This window comes from Macrobrachium rosenbergii, chromosome 32 (assembly GCF_040412425.1).
Source record: "Macrobrachium rosenbergii isolate ZJJX-2024 chromosome 32, ASM4041242v1, whole genome shotgun sequence".
In the NCBI taxonomy this organism is placed as follows: domain Eukaryota; kingdom Metazoa; phylum Arthropoda; class Malacostraca; order Decapoda; family Palaemonidae; genus Macrobrachium; species Macrobrachium rosenbergii.
The window spans coordinates 6,910,212-6,932,843 of NC_089772.1; the positions used below are offsets into that span (position 1 = coordinate 6,910,212).

The 22,632-nt window shown below is 36.6% G+C and overlaps 2 protein-coding genes across 5 annotated transcripts in view; one reads left to right on the forward strand and one right to left on the reverse strand.

Moving 5' to 3' along the window:
• Positions 1-22,632, reverse strand: part of Sin1 (SAPK-interacting protein 1) — a 563,667-nt gene that overhangs the window by 408,568 nt on the left and 132,467 nt on the right. The gene's annotated exons all lie outside the window — the stretch shown is intronic.
• LOC136855570 (uncharacterized) lies at positions 15,299-17,866 on the forward strand. Its single transcript, XM_067132666.1, has 2 exons — positions 15,299-15,550; positions 17,066-17,866. The coding sequence occupies exons 1-2, from the start codon at positions 15,412-15,414 to the stop codon at positions 17,752-17,754; spliced, it is 828 nt and encodes a 275-aa protein (XP_066988767.1). The 5' UTR covers positions 15,299-15,411; the 3' UTR covers positions 17,755-17,866.

A 22,632-nucleotide genomic window follows, 5' to 3' on the forward strand; every position in this document is an offset into this window, starting at 1 on the left:
AATTGTTATTATCCAAATTATACTAAACGAAGTTCTTTCAATATATTCCTTGTATCTTTTTTATTAATTTGCATTCACCACCTACATTTCACTTTCATAGAGATGACTCAACAATCCCTTCATTAAGTCACAAATTTGCCTCTGTATACTCTTGACTTTAATTCCAAACCCCTCGAAATATATTGTTGGTCAATTCTACTGGCTACTTCATTTTTAGTGATTCATCTCTTCTCTCACCACACCATCATCCACTACAGTGGGTCCCAAATATACAGTATACATTAATCAGCTCGTTAAATTCTTGTAGCTACCATGAAAATTCATCCTTCCCTACTCATAACTACCATCTATAGTTATAACCTACGACAGCTAAAATTCACATTCAACTTTGTCACCCGCCATTGCAGCTTTTTTCATTATCACTGTCTAAAAATGTCATCTACAAATATCTGCAACTCCATATTTCAATTCTGACCACTTTAACACACGCTGGTCTCAGACCCAGCTTTAGGACATAACAGTCACTCTCCAATCTAAATATGCTCACGCTACAATTGCCTGCATACGAAAGCTTCCAACAGCTGTCAATAAATTTTACAATGAATACATGCACCTTCTTTCCCAGACCCACTTTTACACCACACCAGTCACGCTGCTACCTAAATATTCTCAACAAATGTTCCTTTCATTTGAAAGCTTCCAACATCTCTCAAGAAGTTCTGCACTTAATCCAAGCACCTCCTTTCTTGTTTAAAGCCCACAATGTTTCTTTAATTCAGTCTTACTGTAATCTGTCTTGCTGTAAAGATTAAAACCTCTTACCCACTCCACTGAAACCTTTCCTCCTCCAGATATAGCTTACATACCATGGTCAGCCAATCGATCTCTTCAACTGTCCTTACAACCTCAACAGTCCTTTTCAATAGTTTCTCAATTTTACAACTCTTCATCTATCAGATCAGCCTCTCTTCTGTGCATTGCATTCAGCAACTCTTCAGAAAACTGCATCAATACAGGACTGCATTCTTTCCAGACATTACCACTTATTTTTAATCTTTCTTTCTAAAAACTATTAGCTCATTTATAGTTCTCGTTGTACTGACTGCCCTTTAGTAGGGTTCACATTTCCAAAATACATGCTTAAATATATGAATATATATATTAAATATATATATATATATATATATATATATATATATATATATATATATATATATATATATATATACTATATATATATATATACATATATAAGTATATTTGGGGCCTAAAATTTGTAATATACACACATACATACATACATATATATATATATATATATATATATATATATATATATATATATATAATACATATATATATATATATATATATATATATATAAAAATTCATGGTACGTAATATAATCCTATAGTTAAAAAAAAAATTGTATTAACATCATACGCTAAAAAGCACTAGCAACAGTTTGATAACTTTTTACTACTTTTTAGCGAACGAAAATGGTAAAAACACATTAAATGAAAATAAGCAATACGTCCTCTGTAGAACAATCCTTGAGGATTCTAGAAAAATTATTCCTTAAGGAACCATTTTCCATATACACCGTAAAGAAACGGAGACCCATAAAAGAATAAAAAAATAAAAAAAAAATAAAAATTATGACAACATCCAACTTTCCGTCAGTGGGCCACTATTAAGTTAACCGAAACTAGCCAAGAGCAGCTCGAATCTGGTTTAACCGCGTGGCAGAAATTAGACTGGTGTATTTGTTAACTTTTATCATTATTATTGTTCAGAAGATAAAGCCTATTCATATGGAACAAGCCCAAAGGGGCCGCTGACGTGAAATTCAAGCTTCCTAAGAATATGGTGTTCATTTGCAAGAAGCTACAGAAGGTAATGGGAAGTCCATAAAGATGACGTCAGTTATTTGGAAAGAAATAATAAATTTACAAATTAGTACATAAACAGATTACAATGTATGCAAACTACAAATACAAGGAGAATTGCTTTAGGGTAGGAATGCATCGCTTTGCATCTTCGCTTGAACTTTTGAAGTTCCAACTGCACAACATCCGCAGGGATACTGTCGCAAACTGCTGGAAAATCCCGGGAGATGGAAGCAGCGAAGGCTTCCGAGCTTCCACAGAATGGTAGCAGAGGGGTTGGACAACGCATGAACGGATATGGCACATGCTTTTGAGAATACACTAACCATAATGTCATAAGAATAATTTGCTTAATCTCTCATGCAATTCTTCAATGAAGCACCCAGCGACGTATATACTTGGGTCAATTTATAGATTCGTGACTGCGAGAGAACTCTTTCAATTTAAAGATAATTTCCTTTTACATGAATGAGCCCAACAAACTCGGAAAATGTCTTTTGAATCATCACTCTTCTAGCACATGTCGGTTTGAGGGAGTTCAATGAATCGTATTTTGAACAAGAGATTCCCGTCGAGAAAACAGAACAAATAGAAAGCCTCTGCAATCGACCGGTCTTTCCTCCAACGAAACCTCAAGATGAGATGGAATGGGAGATCATTTTCGCCCTAACCGGCTCTGAAGCGAAGGCATTAACATACGACCGTCATCCTCTAAAGCACGCCACCAGTTACCCGCGACTCCGTGAATAATAATCCAGTGAGGTTGGAGCCAATAGTAAAACGGGGAAATGCACAAGCAATATTCTTATTGGGTAGCGTTGAGATGGGAGGGTTCCATTTTAAGAGCGTGACCCGAAATTATTCTCATTAATGCTACACAATCAATGACCAATTCGTGGTTCCCCTCGAGGTCGAGGCGTCTGAAACGAGTTGTAATTGGATAATGAAGGAGTGTGCCTAGGGTGATATTCAAGAGATTGCGCAAAAGCTGATGCTTAGAGATTACAACAAAGGTTTTCATTAGGAAATTACAACAAGCGGTCAGATACAATTATTTTTCGTTCCTTTCTCTTAGCAACAGGTCTGTCAGTTAGCGACAGGCCGTTACGCAGAACGGATCTACATGTTAATCGACACTGGCGAGAGATATTACTGCCAACAAACACTGGCATTACGTGAAGAATTCAATTCTTTTTAAATGCTGGTGGGAAACGTAACTGATTGAATGTAGACATCCGTGGGAAATTTGCGTCTGATCGCAAATGACACAAGAGAGCACTTTACAAAAAATAAATAAATAAATACATAAAATAAAATAAAACTACAAATATATATATATATATATATATATATATATATATATATATATATATATATATATATATATATATATATATATAATATATATTAGTAGAAAATGCTGAATCAACTGCAAAATCTAAACCTTACCGTTTATAAATTGGTAAGAAATTTATTCCTAATTACTCAGAAAGACTAACAGGAAATGTAAATAAGAACAAATAGTTATAAATTGCTATTATTATAACTGAACCAATCCCTCGTGGGACATCAGGAAGGGTTAGGGTTAAAATGCCTGGGAACCACTTGATCAAAAGAATGGTGTTGGCAGTTCTGTAGGAAAGAAATCCTTAAATCCGAAGGGTGGTCATAAGACACAAATGGAATTAACCAATTCAGTGACTGATTTATTTATGGTTACTAGAACTGGCGTTACATCATCTAGGATATTAACTCCGTCATAAAATTAAATGGAGAGCTAAAAAAATTTTTTTAAAGCAGTTTCATACATGTAAAATATACATAATATATATGTAAAATATACATAATATATATAAAAACTGTTGATTGTCCGTGTGCCTCTCCATCTGCCCTTGGTCTCTCTCTCTCTCTCTCTCTCTCTCTCTCTCTCTCTCTCTCTCTCTCTCTCTCTCTATATATATATATATATATATATATATATATATATATATATATATATATATATATATATATATATATATATATATAATCTATCTATACATACACACACACACATATATAGCATACATTCTGTAAATGAATATATGCTATATATAAAAATGCATATACTGTATAAGATCTCAATTTTTTTGCTAGCCCCCCCCCTCAATAAAAATACGTAACTGCTCCATTGTAACAATGTACAATCCTCCCTGAGAATCGTAGCATGGATAAAATGTCCATCTCCGTCTAGTCTCCAGTAGAAGAACCTATTTCTTAGATCCCAAGACTAGGATATTCGACCGGCAAATGTCCCACAGTCAAGGGAAAAATTCTGTCCTCGCAGAAAGGAGGATTTTCACCTGACATCAACGAGTGAATCTTGTATGTTCAATTCCTAGCCTACACAATATCGTTTCTAGTTTCCTTAACATACAGGGATATGACCAAGGAGATAGTGATGAAGTAATTTTGCGCATTTTTTGGATTGTTTCAATATTTTCCCAAGAGGGCTGCCAAAGGTTTTTAATTTTCTGACCTACAAGAAGAAATAAATAACTATATGGTAGTAGGCATCTCCTAGGTTCTAGAGAGCTTGCACGTTCACAACCACCCCAACATGGGAAGGCACCCAGCAAAAATCAACTTCTTTACCTCTTCTCTTCACTTGCAATAGCCATACTAAATTCTCCAAAATCAATGGATGTGAAGAGTTACAAGATTCTAAAGACTGAAGAAAACTTCGAGTCACAATATATATAGTAAAACTATTTCCATTCAGTTAAAATTTCCTTTAAAGCCTTTAGAACTGCATGCAATTCTGCTGTAAAAATAGATGCACGAGATGGTAATCTCCTGCTTGTTTCTACACCAGGAAAGACTACTCCAAAGCCGACGACAGCATATGACTTTGAGCAATCTGTAAAGACTGCAACTCAGTTATCATGTTGAGATGAATGATCTACAAATATTGCTTGCATTGCTTCACTGAACAATTTTTTTCTGTTGAATAAAAATATCTACAGCATTTTACCTATGGAAGGTTCCAGGGGTTGCCAGCCAAATATCTAGCTGGTCAAGTCTGTCGTTGGCACCTGTGGTTTTGGGGTAGGGTAACGGCGAGTACGTGGAAAATGATAGTGTAGATGCGAACAACTGAAGCACCATCCTTGACCGAGGCAGTTCATGAGCAGGCTATATATTTGAACATGGGCACCTGTGTGCTACATACCAAGCAATGTTACCAGATGCACAGAAACGTCTGCACTGAGCTAGAGTATTAATCTCCATACCATATTATACCACAGGGTTGACAATGGCCCATGTTATCTGGCACAACTGTGTGCCAGTACCTGACCACAGTGAATGATGGACGTCGTTGATTCAGTTGTGCCCACTGTAGCGATGTACCCTTTGAATGGACAAGAAACCTGACATTACACCTAACTGAGAAATATAGGGAACATCCCTGCTTATGGCAGGTATAATGTGCTGACTACAAGGAAAACAAGTAAAATATGCGCCAAAGTTTCTTTGGCACAATTGAGTTTTCTGTACAGCGTATAATCGAGGCCACCGAAAATAGATCCATCTTTCGGTGGTCTTGGTATAATGCTGTATGAGCTGCGGCCCTTGAAACTTAACCACGGCCAGGTGGAGGCCTGTCCTATATCGTTCCCAGATGCACGATCATGGCTAACTTTAGCCTTAAATAAAATAAAAACTACTGAGGGCTGCAATTTGGTATGTTTGATGATTGGAGGGTGGATGATCAACATACCAATTTTGCAGCTCTCTAGCCTCAGTAGCTTTTAAGATCTGAGGGCGGACAGAAAAAGTGAGAACGGACAGACAAAGCCGGCACAATATTTTCTTTTACAGAGAACTAAAATAAAAAAACAAGAGCATATAATGAACTATACTTGTCAGTGAAGGATATCAATGCTAGCTTCACCCTTGAAACCGTCAAGAAAACACTGAACACCTTGCGTATCCAATACAATAAAACATTGAAGAAGATAGTGACAACCAAGAAGTCAGGCGCTGGCACTGATGACATATATGAACCCAAGTTATGGTGCTTCAAATACCTTGATTTTCTTAGTGGCAGAGAAATTCAGAGAGAGAGCACATCATCTCTCGATACTCCAGAAAGTGAATGTATACCTGAGTTGGTGAAGATGTTCAGTTTGCAATATTAATGTAAATCTGCAACATCCTTTTCCCTACTATACTTACAATGATGCCGCTTTAATTAGGATAAGACATTTACGTTCGAAAATCTCATGGTTTTATTAATCTATATATATATATATATATATATATATATATATATATATATATATATATATATATATATATATATATATATATATATATATACACATACACACACATGACATTTACATTATAACATTTTCATGTTTTATTGTCCACAACACATTGCAAAAGTTACTTAATGACACAGCTGTACTGTAATACAACAGTGCATTGTAACTCATACACCAGCAAACGAAAATAAAGGTAGCAGTAAAACGAGATATGGATAGGGGAGAACATACGGGAGTCAGTAAAGTGTGAATGGGCAAACTGCTGGCCGGTGGTCTCTGCCTTTCTTCACCGCCACCCCTCGATGCTGAGTTGCGTGCTCCAGCACCAATGGTGGCCACTGATAGTGTAAACGGGCCTTAAGTGCCTATTCACACTACACCTGCATGTAAAATGACACGAACCTGATGTGCACTGACCGTCACCTGATAAATCTCCTGCATGTGCATTCACACTGCACCATCCATTTTCTAGCAGTAAGATCACAGTCCAGTCCTATTGTTTATACCAGGAGGATGTTGTCATTATAGATATAGAGAGAGAGAGACTGGATGGTCACGTAAATGTCGCGTGCCTGTAGGGTGCTATGAGTTGATTCCCAGAAATGGCAGTGGCAGAGCTGCACAGACCAGCAGCAACAGAGCCACCTCCGGCACCCATGCTGGGCCATCAACTGTTACATATAGAAACAGGATCACAAAAGAAACAGGGGATCACATTTCACAAGTAAGTGACATATTTTCATTCATGGAATCTTTATAAAAGTGTGTTGAAACAACCTCAAACAAGTATACATGTGTTAGATCACAGTCAACTTGCAGTCAACTACATGCCTGCTTTTTGAGCTAATAAAATAATAAATGTTGTAATAAGCTTTTTATTAAAGCCTATTTGACATTAAATTCATATATCCTAATAAATTAGCATGTTAGGTTACTGTCAGTCCATATAACCATGGTTAAGTCTGCTGCAGTTTTGTGTGTTAATAAAGTGTTATAATGTTATTTACCATGTGATCAATAAGTTCTCAAACCTCCTGGTATGCAAATGACTCAGCTGTCAGAAGATGCCTGTCCCACTGAATTTGATCTGCCAGAACATTTGAATGTAGTATTCTTCAATTTTACCATTATCATGTTCATCCTACAGGATACTTCAAATTCATACCACATTACAGGTTTAAAAGTAAACTTTACAAAATAGCTAGTCTACCATGGTTGATCATCAAATAACCAAGGGTAGCCTACCATAACCTAACCTTAGTTTAAAAAAGGTAGCCTAACTTGGCGTAATCTTCAGGGATGCTGATTTTTCAATCTGTCCCTCTCCACAGACCGTGAAATACAGCACAATACAAGACGAATATTATCTTCCACCAGTGCCATTAGGTCAAACTCATAAGGAACATGTTGGAGGCATATGGATCCATAATATCACTGGCAGGACGAGTGGTAAGGCAGCTGCTCAGTGACCTACACAAGGTGCAGGAAGACACTGGACTGAGGTTTGCCAACAAACTGACCAGAGATCATAACAGGTTCTGGTCCCAAAAGACGAAGTTCAGCCTGGCAGTACAGACGCTCTCTAGCTCCATTGCCACAGCAGTGGAATGCCTCAAGGTTCTAGGATTGTACCAGTTCTCATACTGTGCTCCAACAGCAGAATTCAAAAGAGTACGCAACAGAAAATTTTCTTAATATACTTAGAAAGTTCAGTTTATGTGCACACAATCATGACTTTTTATAACAGAGATATCGGGCAGGATATTCGATTACCGTACTCAATGGTCTTGGACCCCCAACAGATCCCACTCTATACAGTAGAACAGTACCGGGTTTGGTTTTGTAACATGACCCGACGAGTGTTCCAAACAACCCCGCGACTGCTGTTGAGGGCCAATGAAAAGTATCGGGTGCGGTACGATAAACGCTTCCGCACACGATTCCCCAATCCAGGTAGGGGATAGAATCTACCTGAGGAGACAGCAACTGCCGAAGCACAAGCTCGAACCGGCATATAAGGGACCATATCGTGTGAAAGAGATCAAACACACCACTGCGGTCATTCAGCACATCCGCACCGGGGCCGTGAGTGAGCAACACCTGTCACACCTGCGTGCGGTGCTTGAGGACAGCCTAGTGTTCCATACCAACCAACCGGTACCTCCCTACCCGGGACTGGCTGGGTATTTGGGAGAAGAGCCAGTGGAACCCGCAAGCGCACAGGTGGGGCCATGCTGACCGAGCAGGCGCGTGCTCACGAGTCCGTGTCAAAGGTGAATGCTGCAAAGTGAATGAGAAGGGTCAGTGATCAAAATTTGTAATTGTCGTCCCATGCCCTTACCTTGGAATCAGAGATATACAAAGCGTTTTAATGTTATGATGTTCTTGTCTTATGTTTTTGATTTTCCAATTATTTTGAGTGTCAACATCATTTTCTGTGTCACATTTCAGTGTCTAAAATTTTTTTTAATCATGGTTGTATTAATTTCGTTGTTGCAACGTTCCTTGTTATGCTTTTATTTTTTGTTGTCGTTGTTCCTTATTTTATGTTTAATACTATACCAACCTAAGTGTCGCATTTTCTGTAAGATTTCTTTTTTTTGTTATTACTGTTTTGTGTAGTTGTCTTAAAAGGTAATGGGATGTTGATGTTGAACACATTCTTGATTGTAATCTGTGTGCTCCTTTGTAGTCCTTGAAAATACATCCGCTTCTCTGCCCAAGGGATGATCAGGTTTCTGCCAGTTTCATCATGAATTGTCTGTGCTCCATCTCTGGTTGACCCCTGTCCTTCTTCATTCTGTTGTAGATGAACAATGAATTGATAGTGGCTGCATTTAGCATGCCACATAACATACATAATGGCCACTGTCTCGTTCTTCGGCTCATCAAACAATGAGCACACATCTGGTCAAACGCATCTACAGCACCTTATTTGTAAGAAGCATATTGATGGATTTAAGAATAAAATACCATTATGATACCGTTGTCTTGGTAGCCACATCTGATGCTGCGGTTGCCTCTCTTTCTCCAGGCGCCTATGCTGTTGTTGACCACCAGAACGACCGCATTGGGCAAGGACCAGCTAAGAGACGTTCCAGACGACTGGCGGTACTTTCATCAGAAAACGACGGCATTGCCTGTTCTGTGTTTGACGACCGGTCCCTAGTTATGAACAACTTCACTTGTTTTGAGTCTTTTTATGTTTACTTGGTTAGTGTTTTTACATCACCACGCCAGATTGAAATGGGGAATCGAACAGATTCCCGAAAGCTCTCTGTACAGATTTATCTTTATATATATATATATATATATATATATATATATATATATATATATATATATATATATATATATATATATATATATATATATATATATATATATATATATATATATATATATATATATATATATATACATATATATATATATATATATATATATATATATATATATATATATACATACAGTATATGTATATACTTGTATAAATAACTGTGGATCTGTTTCTCAATTACACGGATTCTTCATTACTTCATTAGTCTCTGTAGTTATCGTAAGACTGGCTTGAAGCTCGCACCATCAAACCCAATTTGCATATCAGCTTCCCTTCACCTGATAATGGCAGTCCAGTAAGATATACGACAGCTTATATTTAAATATATTCACAGCTTCACCAATATGAGTTTCAACCATTCGCTTGTATGTGTGGTCAAGTGTTAATTGCACATCAACTTCGGCACTAGTTTCAGTGAAAGTTACAGAGTTTGTATCAGAGTAACATTCTGATTTAGCACACAGACGTTTTTCATAAGATTGCAATACCTTGGACTGACATACGACATTAAGAGCATTATCCGTTGACAAACTTTGTATGACAAAACACTGGGATGCTGCTTCAATTGCACGATGTGTATTTATTGATCTCTATGTAGATGCAATAGCTTCCTCTCATACTGATGCAAACTTGCAGGATTCTGCTCCAAGCGAGGGCCTCGCGATGTTATCATGGATTTTCCTATTTCGTGTTGCTTTGCCGTGTCCATGGCGAATCTCAGTTTTGAGCGTTCACTCACATCAGTAAATGATATCCTTCTGCGACCTCGAACTTCATCTGTACGATCCTTGATTTCATGGGTATGCTGAACATTCGTCAGTGGTGAAATGATGAGATCTGTTCCTCATTGGCAGGGTTGGTATCGTTCTCGGCTAACACTCTGCTGGGCCTGCGTTCGATTCTCCGACCAGCCAATGAAGAATTAGAGAAAATTATTTCTGGTGATAGAAATTCATTTCTCGTTATAATGTGGTTCGGATTCCACAATAAACTGTAGGTCCCGTTGCTAGGTAACCAATTGGTTCTTAGCCACGTAAAATAAATCTAATCCTTCGGGCCAGCCCTAGGAGAGCTGTTAATCAGCTCAGTGGTCTGGTTAAACTAAGGTATACTTAACTTTGTCTCCAAAAATAGTGCCTCTTGATGGAGAACCCTTTTCTCACTTCGACTGCAAGCTTGCCATCCTGCTTTTAGTTTACTGATTAGTGCATATGTATTTTTCTTGATTTTCTGTTGTATTTCATCTGTTATAGTGATGTTTTTTGACTGACGGCCAGACTCACCAGCAAATTATCAGCGCATTTTTCAAAGCTAAAGAGCAAAATTTGATATGAGTAACCCCGATGAAAGAATCACTAATACATTGACGGAGAGTTCGAGACGAATGTGAAATATCCGGCCAGTATGATGTGGAAACTTCAACGCAAATAATTATCGGATGAAAGACAAACGTTACATGAATGGCAGGTATGACGTTACTCACCGAGTCAGTCTGGCGCCTTGCGTCCGACCGTCCAGAGTAGACGCGCTTGAAAGAGAGCGTTCAACATGAAACGGAAGCAGATTTGGTAGTTGTTCTATTTTGGAATAAGTTGCGGATGTTTAATGCATCATTTATGAATTTGTTTTACAGAGGTAACTTGGTGTGCCCGAGTACTAACTTCAAGTTTACAAATATAAACTTTGACTGAATAATATAAAATATAAAATTTAGACCAAAGGCCAAATGCTTAGACCTGTGAGGTCATTCAGCGCTGAAAGGGAAGGTGAAGGTAAAGGAGGTTTTAAAGGTGTAACAAAAGGAAAACCTAGCAGTCGTACTACTAATCAATTATTAGGAGAGAATGGAAAGATGGAAAAGAGAGAATACGGACGGAGTTACGGTAAAAAGAATGAATGGGGTTGCAGCAAGGGGCCGAAAGGATTATAGAAAGTAATGCCTGCAGTGCACTGCAGGAGGTGCACTGACGGCACTTACTCCCTACGGAGTATAAACTTTCATTTATCTTCATTTTGATAAATAATTAATGAGACTGAGATTGTATTTCTGAAGTAACTATCCGATAAATTTCATAATACAGAAAATACTGACGAAGAAATGAAATCATGATTTATATAATCATCAAGGGACTGCTTTGAAAAAAATATGTTGGAGATGAAAATTTGAAAAATCCAGAATTTTTACAGGGTATTGTCTGTGATTTTGAAAAAAAAAAAAAAAAAAAAAAAAAAATCTGAGTTGGAGGTTTCGTACAATAATTCGAAAGCAATAAACATTTTCATATAGCTCATTTAAAATAAAAAATGATTACTGAAATTCAAAGTTGAAACATTTTATTTTGGCAACGCCTAATACCATTTTACCCCAATGTAGGACGGATTGGTTTGACAATTGTGAGCAGTGTAAAAAAAAAAAAAAAAAAAAAGAAAAAAAAATCACTACAATCATATCAGTGAGAAATACTGAATCAACTGCAAGATCTAGATCTTACTGCTAATGTACTGGGAGGAAATTTACCTATATTACAGAAAAAGACTAGAAAGAAATATAAATGAAACTGTAAATAAAGCTTTGAACTGCCATTCCTACGCTCGAACCAATCCGTCGTGGCGACGAAGGGAGGGGGAGGGTTTGTCAAAAGCCACGAAGCCACTTCGTCGAAACCATATGTGGATAGCTAATTCTGTATGAAAGTCAATTGACTATCTCTCTCTCTCTCTCATATATATATATTCTTTTTCCGTGTGTGTGTCTCTCTCATATATATATATATATATATATATATATATATATATATATATATATATTATATATATATATATTATATATTATATAGCTAATTTTATATGAAATATCAATTTACTAATTTTGTATGAAAGTCAATTTACTATCTTTTTTCTCTCTCTCTATATATATATATATATATATATATATATATATATATATATATATATATATATATATATATATATATATATATATATATAATATCTCAACAATATGTTGATAGCTATTTTTGTATGAAAGTTAATTTACTATCTTTTTCTGTTTCTCTCTCTCTCTCTCTCTCTCTCTCTCTCTCTCTCTCTCTCTCTCTCTCTCTCTCTCTATATATATATATATATATATATATATATATATATATATATATATATATGTACACATATATATTTATATATCACAACAATATGTGGATAGCTAATTTTATACTAAAGTCAATGTACTATATTTTTCTGTTTGTCTTTCTCTCTCTCTCTCTCTCTCTCTATATATATATATATATATATATATATATATATATATATATATATATATATATATATATATATATATATCTTTGAAAATCACATTTTATCTCAAAGTTAATCTGTAGTTTAAGTAAAATTTTGAATCTAGTAAATAATATAACGAAACTAAGCCAGAAACTTTATTCAAAATATGAAAAGCTATTAGATAATAAAAATACCAAAACATAATGCAAATAAAGACTTCTATGTACGGGAGTCAATGACATGATGACGACAGGCTGTAAATGCCACATTTACACCCTATAACCTGTCACAATTTTTTTTTATATCACTACAGTGAATTACAGGATTTTTCAATATACATATCAACCTAATGTTAACCTAATCAACTTGCTAATACCGGGATATATTAATTACTCTAATTGCTTTTGTTTATCATTTCTCAAAATTTATTGCCAATAACGGAATATGCACGATACACACGTCTGATGAAGGAAAAAATGTAAGTGCGACAATGAAACGGAATTGGAAAAAAGAAAGCGAAATCTTGGATGAAGTGACCCTCCATCAGACAACAATGCATTTGACCCCTGGCCCTCCCTGCGCCGCCACGGAGGATTGGTTTAACTACTGTAAGCAGTGTAAGCACACTCTCACACCCACACAATACACACACACACACACATCAGTGGGAGATAATGAATCCACTGCAAAACACACCTCTTAATGCTAATAAATTGGGAAATAATTTAGCCAATTTAATCTTAAAAACCAGCAAGAAATGTATAATTAGAACTACGAAGCAAGTTCTGCACTGATGTTACTACAGCCAAACCAATCCGTCAGGCAGCTCAGGAGTGTTAGGGGCAAAAACCGACACAGCTGCTTCATCAGTTTAGGGACATACGGTCTCAGTTCTCTGCTTTGGCCTAAGATTCTTATTTTTAAGGGTAATTCATGGCCTTCAAATTTTATCTTTGCTATTCTTAGTATTTTTTCATTACTCCGTCTACTAGCTATGTTGTAAATTTCGCAGTCTTGTATATTGTTGTACCCTTTTTTAAGCGAATCTAGCAATATATTCTTTTCTACTGGTTCATCATTATCAGGGAGTACTATGGTACCCTGGACACTGTTCATATTGTCATATTTTTTAATATGTACTTTAACATTATCAATCTTTTTTATATTTAAGTAGTTTTCCGATTGATTTCTTGTAGTGGTTTCTATCAACCACATCTGTTCTTTTACTTGTCTGAATGACATTTCAGTAGTTGAATGTCGATTCAATAAGAAGTTTTCTAATTTCAATGGCGATAATTTTTTTCTCCGTTTCTAATGTTAGGAATCTTGACCAACTTCCACTCCCAAAGAGGGAGTCGAAGTGGGTCAATGTTGGGTCAAGATATTTGGGTTTTTTTGTCATGTTTTTCATTGGAGCATAGGGCTCCAGTGTAATTACGTTCGTATTTTTTTCTGATTTTTCCAGAGAGAGGTCAGAGGAGGTTCCTGCAGTCGTTAACTGTGCCGAATCGCTACCATCAAAGGGTCCAGGGGTACTTAAATCGTTAACACAACTTTGCATTAAGACAAGTAAAATTGAGAAAATTTTTTTAAAAAGGTAAATAAACCTGAAAACCTTAAAAAGATATCATCAGCCTTTCATGGGGTTTATTCTTCCGCCAATGGCACAAGTGAGAACCAACTCCCAATTGTCCGCATCCCTACCCTACCCCATAGGAGATGGCGCAACATGATTAGAGTGGCCCGCTTGCTAGGACGGAGAGTATTTCAAGAATACAATCATCCCCACCCTAATCATGTTATGGGCAAAGCGGATAGAATGCCGAGAGTCCTATCCCTAGAACCAGACCCCCCTGGAATCCGTGGTCCAGCCCTAAAGAATAGTTCCGCCTGATATCTCTCAGGTCCGAACACTATCGGGTAGTTGATGGTCCTACCACAGTTCTCACTATTTAGCTTCGGATATAAACCCATTCCCAGCTATATCTTTTCCTATTTATCAGGTCCACCAAATTTGATCAAAAGTGGAAATTTCCACAAATCTAATCCAAAACAATATACGATGGCATATGAGACTCTTAGACTCGAACCCAGAAACAAATTCCTGGGGTTCAAGAGCCCCCCCTCACCACATCAAGGTGGTCTCATGTTGAGGGGGTATACAGTATACATATACGTATATATATATATATATATATATATATATATATATATATATATATATATATATAATATATATATATATATATATATATATATATGCATTAAGTATAAAGCATCATCAGGCAACTTAATTCCGATTACCGTCGCGAGCCATTTGAGGGGAAAGGCGGCTAGACCAACTTATGGTCTTCCTAGTACAACGGCAGGCTGGCAGCCTTTTAGGGTGCGTTTACACCAAGCGAGTCAAGTCGCGTCAAGTCAAGGCAAGTCATCACGCGTCATGAATCGCCACCCCAGTTTAACATTAATTTGTATGTATATTTGAAAAAACCGTTTACACCAGAAGAGTCGCGTCAATTCAAGTCACGGCGCGTCGAGTCACATATAGGGCTGGACCCATTTTCTACATCAGTCACAGCGAGTCCGTCGTCGTGTGATGGTCATGGAAGTGGAGTTCCTGGTAAACTTGGTTCGGGAGCGCCCTCCTATATATGATCCCAGTGACCGCAGCCACCGGGATCGTGATGCCATAGCTGCCTTGTGGAAGGAGGTTGCTGCTGCAATGAAATGTACAGGTAAGACAACAGTTTTATTCACTATGAACTATACACTAGGCTATGAACTGTACATTAGCTATATTTACTATGAATTAAACATTAGGCTCATTCACCATGAAATATACATCAATAGATCATTCGGTCTTGCCACTCAAGAGCTCCAGCTGGGGAAACAAAATATTCTTTCAAGATATCACGAACTGCAATAGCTTCTGTTGTAGGCCTCGTGCTTCTTGTTGCTGTCAGGCTTGAGTTTGCAAAATTGGATTATGTTGCATCATGAACATCATCACTTGGAGAGTAGTTGAAATTGTTTTCATGTTGAATGAAATTATGAAGTACACAAATACTTTTCACCAATGATTCAGATACTTCAACACTAGTCTCCATCAATGTCTGAAGTACATCAAATTTCTTAGCTAGCATTCCAAAGGCACACTCTACTGTTCTTCTAGCCCTGCTGATCCGATAGTTATATACTCTTTTGGAGTAGTCCAAGTCCTTCTAGGATATGGTCTCATCAGAGGAAAAGCTTCATCTCCCAAAAGAAAGAATGGTATTGTGGTTGCAGTATTTGGTATTTCACGTGACTGTGGGATACCTAAACATCCAGAAATCAATGACTTCCCCATATTTGATTCAGTGAAAACAGAGCTGTCACTGTTTCGTCCATTTGATCCTACATCAATCAGTGTGAAGCAACAGTTGGCATCAGCAATGGCTAGGAGAACAATAGAATGGTATTCTTTATAATTATAGAAAAGTGACCCTCCTCCAGCCGGACATTTCAGTCGACAGTGTTTGCCATCAATACTCCCAATACAGCAAGGAATATTACACTTGTCGAAAAATGTTCTGGCTATTTCTTCCCACTGGTGTTCATTAGGTACTGGCAAATACTGTGGTTGTAGTGCTTCCCATATGGCATTGCTGGTTTCCTTGACAATCTTGTGTACTGTGGCTCTACCAACACGAAACTGGTAACCAAGGGAACCGAAAGATTCTCCAGTAACCACATGTCTGGAAAGAAATACAATAACAAGCGTTAATTAAACATTTTTACAGTAAATAGCCGTTCAGTAGTGAAAGTCATTACCATATAATAATTGTGAAGCGTTAATATATATATATATATTTTATATATAAATATATATATATATATATATATATATATATATATATATATATATATATATATATATATATAATAATACATATATATAGATAGATAGATAGATAGATAGATAGATACACAATGAATTTCAGCTATATGTTCGTTGCTAGCTCATAATTATATATATATATATATATATATATATATATATATATATATATATATATATATATATATATATATATATATATACATATACACATACACACACACAATGCTGATATAATACTATATGAGCCTAGCAAACAGTATAAAATCAATAACTGAAATTCACTGTGCACAACTTTAATTTCAAATATATAACATTTCATGACGACTACATAATTAAGATACTAAATTCTCATTTAACTCTTTTACAGAAGCCGAATGTAAGGACAAATGGCGGCACCTAAGAAGCAACTTCATGAGGGAAAGGAGAAAGATTAGTGTCAAACCATCTGGATCAGCTAATACCGAAACAAGGAGGTGGGTGTACTATGATGCCATGCAATTTCTGATCCCTCATGTGACGCCACGACCAACATCCTCAAACGTCCCTACACCTCCTGATGAAGACACCTGTCGTGAAACGGAAGATGCATCTCAAAACTCTTCACCTTCGGTTGTCATCGAAACACCAGACAATGTATCTCCTCAAGAAGCAGCAAATAATACCGAAACCTGTGAGGACCGTAGTTCTGTCAATCCTATTCTTCCCAAGTCAAAGAAGACTGGTGTCACCAAGAAACGCAGCAGGGATGCTGCAGATCAGATGGATATGCGTTTTCTAGAAGAATTAAAACAACTGAGAGAACAAGCGTCTTCACAAAATGTTGATGATCCAGATCGCCAGTTTCTGTTAAGCTTACTGCCTATGATGAAACAACTGTCGCCAAGTGACATGGACATTAAAATTGAAATATATGAAAAATTTCGTAGGAAGCTGTTTAAACCTGCCCCCTCTGTCCAGTATGGCTACTGGACTGAGCAGAATCAGTCACATACGCCATCACCATGTACATCCAATGTAAGTGACAGTTACTCACAGCACGAGTATGCTAACCTCTGAGAAATACTAGCTTAGAATTTCATGATTCCTTACTTAGAGCTGTACCATTTACTTACCAGCAGGAATACATGAACTGTCTTCATGTTATATTTATTTACTATTGCCCTACATAGAAGCCTACTTGAAATAATTATTGGAATGTTCAATAAAATATTTCTTACCTTAAAAAATGGTCATTCTTTTTCAACTCCAACTGCACGCCTGTAGTTAGTGTTGATTTTCTTTATGGAAGATCCAGTCAACTCCACCAGCTTCTTAAAATTTTCATGTGTCATCCTAAAGTAGTTGTAGAATTTTTCTGGATGGTTCACCAGGTCTGGGAATAAATGACAGAAGCTTCCAAAATCTGGCCTCTTGGTGTTCAGTTCATGTATCCATATTCGTTTTCTCTTCTTACGTCTGCGACGACGAAGCCACAACAAAGCAGCTACTTCAACCAGGGAACATGCATCCATTCTCCATGAAATCAGACAGGTCACTGAGTACTGACTTGACGAGGGCTGACGCAGTCGGTGTAAACGGAGATGAGTCAAAATGAATCTCATCAAATGACGTTCTTGACTTGACGCGACTCGACTCACTTGGTGTAAACGCAGCCTTACGGACTGGTGCCGAGACAGTCTACCTCTCTTGACCTTGTTTCCTCTTACCCTTGTATGTATGCAAATGACGATTTGCTGCTTGGTGAAGAAAGGGATAATACGACGATTTCATACATTTCAACATTTTGCAAAACAATCAGGGGTAAAAAGCCACGATGCCCTTGATCAAAACAATTATGCGGGTAGCTAATTTTATGTGAAAGTTAACACTGAACACCGGAAAAAGGTCATAAGATTGTGAAATAAAACCATCTACAGCACTACAGAGCAGCTTTCAATAATAAAGTGTAACGGAGAGATTTGGGGAAATGTTGCCTTGTCTATGGACAACAATCTCTCTCTCTCTCTCTCTCTCTCTCTCTCTCTCTCTCTCTCTCTCTCTCTCTCTCTCTCTCTGCGTGTGTGTGTGTGAATAGCATTTGATCCCATAGTTAATCTTCATATTTAGGAAAATTCTATATATTATACACTGTCATTAACCCCGGTATTTATTTAAAAATTACAAAAAGCTCTACATTAAAAACGACGACAAAAACACTAAAACATTAAAAATAAAAACAAAGTGACTTCCATTGTCTATGTATGTCAGTCAAAGACATGACGACGACAACAGACTGTAAATGTCATATTTATACCATATCGAAAACGACCTTTTCTGTATCCCTAGAGTAAATTATAGGATTCTGCAATGTGCAATATACCTGTTAACTTAATGTTAACCTGATTTAACGTTTCCATACCTAGTTATATTAATCACTTTATTAGATTCGGTTAATGATTTCTTACAATCTTTTGTCAACCACGGCATAAAAACGAATACACGTTTAATGAAGGGTGAAACAGAAGACAAGACAAACGGGGAGAGAGAGAGAGAGAGAGAGAGAGAGAGAGAGAGAGAGAGAGAGAGAGAGAGAGAGAGAGAGAGAGAGAGAGAGAGAGAGTTAGTTTTAGAAAGCGATTATTTTGAATCTCAATGAGTGACCCTTCATGAGTAGAGGGTTTAATCGAGATCAGACAACGTTGCACTTCACCCCAAAACCCTTACTGCGCCGCCACGAGAGATTGGTTTGAATATTGAGAGTAATGTAATGTAATAATGTAATGTAATGAGAGAGAGAAGAGAGAGAGAGAGAGAGATATATATATATATATATATATATATATATATATATATATATATATATATATATATATATATATATATATATATATATATATATATATATATATATATATATATATATATATATATATATATATATATACTGTAATGTAATAAGATATATTTATATATATACTGTATATGTGTATATGTATATATATATATATATATATATATATATATATATATATATATATATATAAATTGTGTGTGGGATAAACTGAATCAATTGCAAAACTCAGCTCTTACTTGTAATAAATTGGGGAAGAAATTTATTTCTAATTACTCACAAAGACTAGCAAGAAATGTAAAATTATATCTATAAACAAAGCTTTGAACTGCTCTTCCTATAGTCAATCAAATCCGTCTTGGCAGCGCATGGAGGGATAGGGGTATAAAGCCATGAAGTCACTTAAAAATAATCTCGTTTTAGTTCTTTTTATAAAAAAAATTAATTCTGAAACCGAAAGAGGGTCAAAAGACAGATTACGACAATGAAAATAAACCAACTGTAGCGTTCTAGAGCACCTGTACATAATAAAAATAAAAGGTTGCTTAAATGAAATTTGGCAAAAAAATTTGTATTTCCGGAAAACTTTACCAGGTCTATTTTGTTAGGTACACCTCTTCAGTTATCCTGGATAATTATACCTTCTGCTTTAGCTTCGCTAGTGTCAATTTAATCTCTTTCATCGCTTGTTATTCTCTCTCTGACAATCATATTTGATCTCAATGAATCTTCACTCTTTGCAAAATTTTCTATGATGAATGCAATACACTGTAATTAAGCCAGAAATTAATTTCAAAAATAAGAAAAACTGTATTTTTTAGGAATAACGACTCAAATACTAAAACAATAGAAACAAAAACTTCGGTGCTAGGTGAGACTATCTAATTTCTATTGTGTATTTTTTTTTATTCAAAGAAGAAAGTTAGCTGGGACGGGCACTTAGTATAACACCTGCCAAAGAAAATCCCTACAAAAACGCAACAACTAAACAAACCCATTCATTCTGAACAAAATTAATTAACCGAATGACATAACACTTCCATCTGACTGAGCAGGCCCCAAGGGTGAAAGAAGAGCGAGGTACACAAAACCAACAGATTATTACAGCAATTAAATCGGTTTGAGTTTAAAACTCTCCGAGTGTGTGTGAGTACGGGAAGATGAAGCAAAACATCAAAGACAAATATTATCTCAAGAGAAGGTAAAGGAGTGTTCGCGGTTCAAGAAAAACAAAGGGGAGACGCGGGGTTGGTAACACGGGGCTGCGTTCAAGAAAGCGACAATGTCGTCTTTTCCTTTTTACGACACATTGGATAGCTTGTAATACTTATTGAACGCTAACATTGTATTTATAGTATGATGAACCACAGTATTAAACCGAATAGACGTAGGTCATAAAATAAACAAACATGTTGCTCAGTTTAAAATTGTGGATAAGAGTCAAAAGCAAATGTTTCTTACGCCATGAAACAGCTTGTGAACAGAATTCGTAGCGGGTTCGATGTATTGAAGCTTAGGAAACATGAGCCAAGAAGGGTAAAATCGAGTTTCCTGTTATTGAGAGATAATGAGTGACATGGCGAGAGTATACAGGTGGTGGAGTTTATTTACATTTAGGGAGGGGTAAAGACTCAGCATATTGAAAAGTAACATAAAGTGAAAAACTGACGCATTTGAGATATACTGCAAGCTGTCGGAGTTTTAGTTACTGAACATAGGGTAATATGTGCTAATCACTAACAACGGTCATCCATATGTGTCTGTGTGCGTGTGCGTGTGTGTGGGCGCGCTCGCATTCGTACGTGTAACTGCTTCTGTGTGCGCTATGTACAACTGCAAAATGTGACACACTCACTCTCTCTCTCTCCTCAAGAACCCACGTCCCATGAATTTAATTTAGATTGCAAATATGCAATACACATAATTAAAGTACTTCCCATCAATTAGCCTCTATGGAATGAAAACGAGGCAATTTATGCGAACGGATGCAGCAGTAAGTCAAAATTTTCCAAACGACGATCAAGAAATCATAAACAATTCTTTCTTTCCTTACACTCAATGATAATTGTTTTTCTACTTTCTGTGCAAACTTCAAAACTGAAAAAGCAGGAGGCCGAACCCAGGAGAGAATAGAATAGTAAAATTCTGATTAAAAAAAAAAAAAAGCTTAATATAAATCAAATACCGACAAATCTGAACACCGGAAACGAGCAAAACACAATATCTCGCAATCAAGACAACTCGGCGAATAACTGACGACGACCCGAAAGTACCGTGACAACTTATTAAAAACTCTATAAAAACATTCAATAAATGACATTTTATACAAAATATTTCTTATTATTACTGAAGATTTAATTCCACAATCACATTGTTATAAAGATACCTGGGTATTCATATCCTTTCTATTGGCCATTGCTTCTCTGGTTTCCTCAGCAGATTAAGTTACTGAAAAAGGTAGCAAGGATTCTCAGAACATACTCTTTACAGGTACTGTGTAAATAGAAAAAAAAATTGAAAGTAAAGTCAAACTGTCACACTGAAGTTCCTTTTGGACACTCCCTTCCCATCACTTTTAATTCCACCCTGGTGTCCTCGTGTTTCTTTAGAGGAAACATGATCAAAGTCAAAATACAACCAAATGAAGATACCTCTTGCAGATGGTCTTCAATGAGTGAACAGGCAGAGGAGGTAAAATGGTAACTGACCATATACACAATAACGAAAAAGACACCGCCACCATTTCTGGGGGCTCATTCGTCCACCTATGGCGCCAGTAAGAGCTCGACTCCCAAATGTCCACTCCCTACCCTACTTTGGAGGGATGACACCAACGTGATTAGGGTAGATCAAGTATAAGCCAAACCCAGTTCACGTGACTGACGGCATTACATGAATACAATCATCCCCACTCTAATCCTCTTGCAGGGCAATCCCCAAAGAATATCCTGCCCCCGGAATCCATAGGCTATCTTCATAGGACAGTCCTGCCTCTGAATCATCACCAATATTGATACCTTTCAGGTCCAAACCTTATATAAGGTGGTTGACTAGACCACCAGAGCTGTCACTACCGACTTTACTGTACATTCTTGATCAAGGTA